The sequence below is a fragment of the Cetorhinus maximus genome, chromosome 1, assembly GCF_964194155.1.
Source record: "Cetorhinus maximus chromosome 1, sCetMax3.hap1.1, whole genome shotgun sequence".
Taxonomy (NCBI): Eukaryota; Metazoa; Chordata; class Chondrichthyes; order Lamniformes; family Cetorhinidae; genus Cetorhinus; species Cetorhinus maximus.
Window position 1 is genome coordinate 89,906,727 of NC_135879.1, and position 8,326 is coordinate 89,915,052.

At 43.3% G+C, this 8,326-nt stretch overlaps 1 protein-coding gene across 2 annotated transcripts in view; it reads left to right on the forward strand.

Annotated features, from left to right (window-relative positions):
- Nucleotides 1-7,987, forward strand: part of anxa3a (annexin A3a) — a 100,206-nt gene extending 92,219 nt beyond the window's left edge. For both annotated transcript variants that reach the window (XM_078543608.1, XM_078543618.1), the window contains one exon: nucleotides 6,654-7,987. In XM_078543608.1, the coding sequence (XP_078399734.1) occupies nucleotides 6,654-6,713 (60 nt within the window). In that variant the 3' untranslated portion in view covers nucleotides 6,714-7,987. The remainder of the gene's footprint in view (nucleotides 1-6,653) is intronic.
- The last annotated feature ends 339 nt before the right edge of the window (nucleotides 7,988-8,326 follow it).

Consider the following 8,326-nt stretch of genomic DNA (forward strand, 5'->3'; position numbering starts at 1 on the left):
TAAAATCTGATTTATTTTTACATGATCACATGGTTAATAGATTTAAAAATGTTTCAGTGATACAGATACATTCATATTGAGGCTAATTATATGATCCCATCATGCCAGTTTCGCATACTGCACACAAGCTGGGTGAAAGATGACATTGCATGCTCTTGCAAGGTTGCTCACCGTACTAAGGACATATTGCAGGTGTAAAATTATTGATGAATAGGAGGTGCATTGAGTATGTGTACATAATATTTGGCAAGTTGGCAGCTCTCAAAGGGTTGCTGTTCACAATTAATGCTGAGCTGCACATTGCCAATTTAAAACATTTACAAACAGGAGGTCAGGATAGCAGCAAGAAGGAAAAAGAGCAGGACAGATCCTTTTGAAAATACAGCTCTAGGGATGTAAATCAAGGGCTGGAATTTTGCATCCCCATTGGCGTCATGGAGGGCATGAGCAGACAATATGGCGAGAAGGCCAAAAATTGGTTTCGTGACTTCATGAAATCAGTTTGCAAATGGCCGCTCCACCCGTCAATGGCGGGCCGCCTTTCCTGTCGCCGCATGTCGTGAACGTCATTTTAATATATTTGCACGTAATTATAAGCCCTGCTTGTCGGAATGAACCACCCCCATGCTGGATCATCCAGGCACACTGGCCCAGAACACATCTTGACATTGCAGACGTGCAAAAGTCAGGACTTGCCATAGGGCCTTGCTCGGAGACATTTGAGGAGCAGAAGATGCTGAAGCTGTAGAACTACCGGACCCTGGAGGGATATGTGTAACGCATGCTGGGTGGATTTTCATGGACATGGCTTCCCCGCAAAGCAGCTCATGGAAGGTCATTGTTGATGTCTGGGGTCTGCTTTGGGACATCAGGGTCTTGGCTATGGGCTGCTGTGGATAATCGTCGAGGGGGTGGAGAGGTAGGTCTGGGTTTGACTGGGAGAGGAAGGTGTACTCGGGGTTGGGGAGGAGTACAGAGGAGGAGGGTGTAATGAGGGAAAAGGCAGAAACTGAGGAGGTGGATGTAAGGGAGGAGGAAGGTGTAAGGGTAGAAGTTTGGAGGGCAGTATGACATCAGGGGGAGGAAGGAGTCCAGCGGGAGGAGGGAGTTCAGGGGGAGGAGTCCAGGGGGAGGAGGGAGTTCGGGGAGGAGGGAGTAAGGATGGAGGAGGGAGTAAGGGGGGGATTTCCAGGTGAACGTGCAACGGAGGGGTCTGTGGAGTCAATGACTGCCTCCTGTGGAGCGAACTGAGGGTGGGTGTGGTAGGAGGGAATGGGTGAGTATGAGAGAGGGCAGAGTGAGCCAGTAGGGTAGGAGGGTGAGGATGCGATGGCAGTGGTAGAAGGGATGGCAAAGGTGTTTGGTGGGGACTCAGAGGCACACACTGACGTTGGGGGTGGGAAGGAGGATGTCGGGGAAGAAAATGTGGATCGGGGTGGGATTCTTGGGAAGATAGAGAACATGCACATTCATCTGGACTTTCTGGAAAGAAAAGGGTTCTGGCTGGCAGATGACAGTGGGGAAGGGGATGCCAGGGGTTCAACAGTGAAGGGGGAAAGAACATGGGTGACTGGGGGAGGGGAAAGGACGGGGGAGCTGAAAACAACAACTTTATAACAACCATACTTCTGAAATCAAAGTGAGAGGAGCCTCGTGTTGGGTGGCACAGGTGCTGCAGGGGAGTGCGCTCAATGGGTGGGCAGCAACAGACAACTTAAAGAGAGCCCCAGCAGGCAGCATTGGAAATGCTTGGGACATTGAAATGGGTGTGAAGGAGGAAGCCTCCATGGGAGAATGTGTGCATGAGACTCCGAAAGACCCTGCTACACACGCACTTCTCCCTCTAGAATCACTCCTGGTCCGGCTGTGTGCAGCTGAACTGCTAGTGGTGAGGGATGCAGAGAGAGGACTCACAAAGCCTGTAAATGAAGCTTTAAGACAACATTACACATCATCGGTGAAAGTGAATATATTTCTAGATTATAAAGTTTCAAAATGTGTTCACCCATGCAACAACTGGTGATCAGAATTTCTTAACTTTTCTAGGCCTACCACTTCTAGGTGTTGCCCTGACCTCCACAGCAGGGTGGAGGCAGCCTGTGACTTCGGTGTGGGTCTCTGGAGAACCAAGGTCTCAATGGCCCCGGCTTGATTCGGCTTTCATCCTGTGGGCCACCTGCTCCCTCTGCGGTGACAGAGGATGAGGTTGAGGGGGCCACAGGCAAAGGAGACTCAGAGGGAGAGGACAGCCTCTGAGATTCCTAAGTGGATGACCCAGGGGTGTCCAGCTGCCCCTCCTCCTCCCTCCAAGGGCCCCGACCTGACTCCTTGGGGGGAAGGAGCACCTGGAGGAATGCCAAGGTGCCCGTTTCCCTCTCACATTGCTACTGCAGGGACTCACTCATGGCTACCATGATAGAGTGCAGGTCTGCATGCATCTGCACGTTCTGCTGGACCATGGTCTCCATGGCGTCCGCTACCCTTCCCATGGAGACCTCCATATGTGCACATGTGGGCACCATTTCATCACAGTACAGGCGGACGCACTCCTCTAACTTCCAGTCTGTTAAAGGCTTTGTGATGTTACCCCGCCTTCTGCTGACTCTCCATGTGTTGGAGGGCCAAATCCAGAGGTTTGTCATCTGACTCGGACCTCACAGATGCTTCTTTCCCAGCAGTCCTCCGAGTGCTGGGGAGCTCGGCTGAACCTGCCTCCTCCTGCTGACACGTGTCCGAGTGGTGACAACCAGATTGTGAACCCGAGCCTGCTCTAGGTCAAGGTCCCACCAAGGTGTGTGTCTCTGCTGTTGGAGGTTGTGGCTAAGTACTGTGACTGGTCTTCCAGGCTGCTTATTTCCAGCTCTTCAATGGAAGAGGTGTCCTCTTGGCTGGAGGTGGAGACCTGGATGGAGCTGAGGGACTGGCTGGATGAGGGTGTTGATCGCTTGGCAGAGCTCCCTGTGAACCAAAGAAGTGACAATTGTGCGTGGCAGCAGAGTCAAAAGCAGGAGAGAGAGCACTCACAGTTGCATTAAGAGAGGGATGATGTGGTGCAGGATCCTCACGTAGGTGTTCGCCGCCGACCTCACCATCACCGCAGGCAGGGTCCACGTCCTCACCAGTCAGTGCAATGGCACACTCCTCAAAGCGAGGGGTCGAATGTGGGCCACTTCACCCCTGGTCTGGGATCTCTCCCTGCTGTTGTGAGCCAGCTTCTCCTACATGAAAACAGATGGAGAGTGTGTGAGCAGGACACGTGGCACTGCTTGGAATGTTTGTGTGGTGAGCCATGGACAGGATGAGGATGCGAGCTCCAGCAGATATGAGCCTGATGGAGATGTGAGGGTGTGTGTGAGAGTTAGTGGTGTTGTCCCTTGAGGTGTGAGATCCCAGTGGATGTGTGATGGGTTTGAGTGTGAGTTGAGAGTGATGAGAAGAATGACTTACCCTGGCATAACGGATGAGAGCATCCGTCCTCTTTCTGCACTGGGTGGCTGTCCTCTTTTGCAGGATGTTGGCGCTGACCTCCCATGCTGGATTGGTGATCTTGCTTGCTGGTCTTCGCCCACAGTGTGAGTGGAGGACTTTGCGGCGGGCCTCCACTGTGTCCAGTTGGCACTCGAAGGAGGCATCGCTAATTCTGGGGCCAGCATGTTTCCTCTCTTTGGCAGCCATCAGTTCCCAGCAGCTTCCTATCCCTTGAAGAGTGCCAGCTCTGTGCAGGGACGGCCTTTTACTATGGTTTACTGAAGGCCCAAGGTGACGGCGGGGCAGGTGAATTAGATGCTGCCCCCAGCGTGTTTCCTGGGAATGTATAATTAATGAGACGGGAATGGGACGATATGGTGTGAAAAGCCACCATTGCGGCTGGCAGGTAAAACGTCTTTTTTCTCACGCTCTACGGCACTTAATACAAATCTGGGATGATTTCGCCCAAGAAATTGCTGCGAAGGAGGGCTGCCTTTTTTACAACTAAGAGCATCATCATTCAAGAATACAGTTCAAAATGCTACCAAATTTCCTCCTTCCACTGAGGAATTACTTAACTGGAGCACTAGGTTATGTCTTCTGCCGGGCCTCAGCACCTATCCCACAGTAATGTATGAAATGAGTAAAAGTCCTTTTCTTAAACATCACCTGGCTGCAGGGTGGAACCCCCTCTCCTATATTTGCTTGCACCCGACCATATAACTACATATAACTGTCCCTATTATATAGTATTGGCATTAACGTGATTCAAATAGATGAAGTTATTTTCATTCTTTCCTTTAATTGCTTTTCTCTTTGCTCTCAGCCAATTAAATCTATTCCATTATTTTTCTTTTCTTCATCCTCTTACATGATTTTTTCAAGTTTCTTGGCTTTCCTCTGTTTTTAGCTCATCTTTTAGAGAAGGAAATTGCTTGTGTTTGTGGGGGAAATTGCTTTCAGTATAAAAAATCTTCCCTCATTTAAACACTGTGGTAAAGAAAATCTGATGAGAAGTATTCACCATTTTTCCAACTTCTCTTCCCTTTTTCAATTTTCACCTCTTTACAGGAAGTCACTGCACAAAAAAATTGCATTGAAGCTGATCAATGAGTAATTCCACAGGAAACCCCATGGATCCTGTAGAGCTACTCATAGGGAGCCCTTATTGGTGTCAATAAGCTACTTTATGCAGAGAGTGGAGATAATGGCAGAACTCTGAAGAAAGAGGAGAGTAGATGGAAAATATGCACATATTTTACCAGGAAGCATTTTTTTTTTAGAATTTTCATGCTACTTGAATAAGGGAAATAGTTCCTATTGAAAGTTCAGTACATCAATATTTGTTACTGCTCACATTAACTGAAACAACTCGAAAAGACTTATTGATCAGTTACACATACACAGTATAACAGTATGATCTATTGTTGCTAATATTAATTTTCACATTCCTGCTCCCTCATGAGTAACGTAATGTATTTATTTATGATCATGTAAAAAGTAGGAATTCAAACCCTGATGTTTAATAATTTGGGACAAAACTGAGCAATATTACTCAGGATAGAATTTATTTTATTACTTTGTTTATTTACAGATCAATGTACAATGTATTTGCCATTGATTTCTTGGCAATCAGCTATAAATTGTTCCATAATGACTTAATCGTTAAATTCTCAATGTAAACATTATCATACCTAGATATAAGCCTAAACCTTTTGAAGTACACATCAGTGTTGGCTTGTCATTGGAGCCTACTCAGAAAATATATCTCATTGAGTTTCACATAGCAACAGCAATGACAACACTCAGATAGGCCAAAAATAACTAAAATTCTCTGTATAGAATTATTCAGTGATCCTGTTCTCTCAGTGAAGTGCTTCACTGGAGGCCAGGTGGGAAGGCACAAAGAGGGATTACGATCTGAGGGGAGGGTGCTCCCAATGCGCACAGGGCACCCAACAACAGATGTCCCCCTCCCCCTTGTTCCTTCCACCCTTTCACTAACTTTGGTGAAAAACAGCCTTCCCTCTCTCACCCACCTTCCACAGCCCTGCGTATTATGGTAGTGGAGGCGGATTGAGGTCCTTAAGTGTCCAATAAGGGCCTCAATAGGCCTAAGGGCGATGAGCCTACTGGGCATCTTACCCACACACTATGTTTTGGGGACTGGGTTGGGGTGGGCAGGAAGGCGATGAGTTACCCACCCATCATATTCTATGTGTACCACACCAAAAAAAGCCGGTAGGGGCTGTAAAATCCAGCTCATTGAATGAGCCTGACTACTAGGGCTGCAAGATATCTGAGTTTATCATTGTGTCTTCATAATGAAATTTCTTTTACCTGGCATGTAAATTGGATCTGGCATCTGTGTTGTGATCATTGAGCCTTCAGTCAGTTTTCTTCTTCATTAATTAAGTTTCTGTGCTTTTCTAATTGATGAAAAGGTAAAAATAGGCAATCAAGTTATGCAAAATTTTTATTCTCATTTCAAGTTTCTCCCCAATCACATTTTTTGCTTACCAAATTTCATGCAGCATAGTAAACTTTCTTTGAGACATAGCTGCTAACATAGCTTAAATTGTGAGGAAAGCTATTAATAATAGTGTCATTTTAAATATTGTGGATTTTGATGAGTGTTATTTCATTTGGTCTAAGGAATAAAACTGCAGTGAAATTTGCAGTGAAATTATCTGCACAAACTTGCAACTCCCTTTACGACATGTTGATGTAGAGATGCCTTGACTTCTACAAGCCATAAACTTAAATTAAGGAGCATTAAACTCTACTTCACATCACTGCCACATTAGCCACTACTGTGGTGCTGGGCTTACCTCCCAGGTCCAGCTGTCCCTTCTCTCCTTCCATCACGCACCCCAAATATTCACCTTCAGTTCCATTCACTCTTAACAACCCACTGTAGAACTCTGCATTTCCCTCTCCAGCCTGAACTTGCTCTCACTCGGCTCATAAAGGTAATTCTTTGAACAATATAAATGGAATTGAGATTTAGGAGGGTAATATACTCTTATGAAAGAAAAACAGCAAAAAAGGAAGGGCTTTTATGTGCAGAGTTTTAGTTTTGCGCTTAACTATTAAATAAGCTTTGGTGAGTATATTTTAACTGTTTTAACACTGATTTTAAATTTATAACTAAATTATATCTTACTGTCTATTTTTGGCTTTAGGATGAAACTTCTGGAGATTACGGGACTACTTTGCTTAAACTCTGCGGAACAGGAAATTAGACAGCCATCAAACAGATGAACAAATTAATGGTGCCACTTAGACTTTAATGTAGAGAATAGATGAGTTTATATAATGTTTAATTAGAATGAAATAAATAACAATTAATTGTCTAGCAATAATCCACAATATTGTATCTAAATTGCTCAGTTTTACAAGTGTGATAACAGACAGATTGGTTTCTGCTTCCTCTGAAGGATGTTAAATCAGATTACAGAGAGGACGGAGTTTAATGTTCTGATCTTTTATTTACTCTAATCTCTGACTCTGGGAGTTCTGCTGTAATGTGTTCCCATTTTAGGATTGATCTAAATAGGGGAGTGTAGAAATTGTTGCCTGGAATTAGATATAAACCACAGGTAGTGTTGTGTATGCCATTTGTTCTTTTTAGATTAGCAAAATTTATCAGTTACATTATCCATCATTTAATTGTTTGATTTGATTTTGCTTTCTATAATCTTATCATTGCATACAGATGGTGAAAATTACCATCTGGATAGTCAAATGTCTTTTCTCCAATTTTTCATTCAATCCCTATGCTAGTAAAAGCCAGTTGTTGTCATTGCAAATCCAATGTCTTTAGCCAACATCTTCAGCCTCATACAATGAGTCCCCTATTGATCATTTTACAATAATATAGTCAGTATTGGGCTTGTACTAATTATCAACTGATATGTAAAGGTCAATAAACGTGGGATAAAATGTATCTGATAGAGTGAGAACTACATAAATTGTTATACCACAACTAAATGTTAAAAAACTGTTTGTCTTAATTTTTTTGTCCTAAGACCTGAGATGCATACAGTCTTCGTGTAGAGTAGAAGAACTATATCCATTTCAGTGAGTCTCCAGATCATGTGAGAGTTGTGGAAAGCAATAAATTACATAAAATGGTATTATAGTGTACTCATGCTGATAAAATTTTGTCTATCATATTTTGCCATATCAAACATGGTAAAGAAAGTAATCAGGTGTACACTTTCTGATTGGTGTTGACCACTTTATAATAATTCATAGGTATTCTAGCGTTCATTTTGAAATTAAAAATTAAAGCCTTAACAATTAATCTGTAGCAGCATATCTTTAGTAAGCTGCTAAACTAATTATAACCAATTTGCTTATTCAGAATCATAGCTATTAACTATTAATGATTTGCTTTGTTTGGAGATATCTTTACTTCAAAGTTATGCCAACTTTAGTTCTGTTCAACGGCACTTTTCATATTTTGCATTGTAACACCTCTGTTTTATCTTAATAAAGAAACAAATAGCAAATACATTTCAAATCAAAGCTCTGTGCATTATTTCCTTATTGTATCTATCTTTATTTGGAAAGATTCAGCTTGTATAGCAGACAACATTCATTTTGCTAAAAACATTGAGACATGAGGTATGTGGCAAACAAAAATCTGTGACAGGTATTATTGTTTATCTTAATACCCAAAGATAAATTTTTAAACCATTAAAGACAGTTAAATTGAGGACAAAGGAAGATTTTATAAGAAAAACCACAGCGTAGAATAATGCTGAAGTTGAACTTGAGATGTGCAGTTTGTGATTGGAAATATGAAAGATGAACAATGCAGTTTAACTTAAACTTCAGAAGAGGAGCTTTT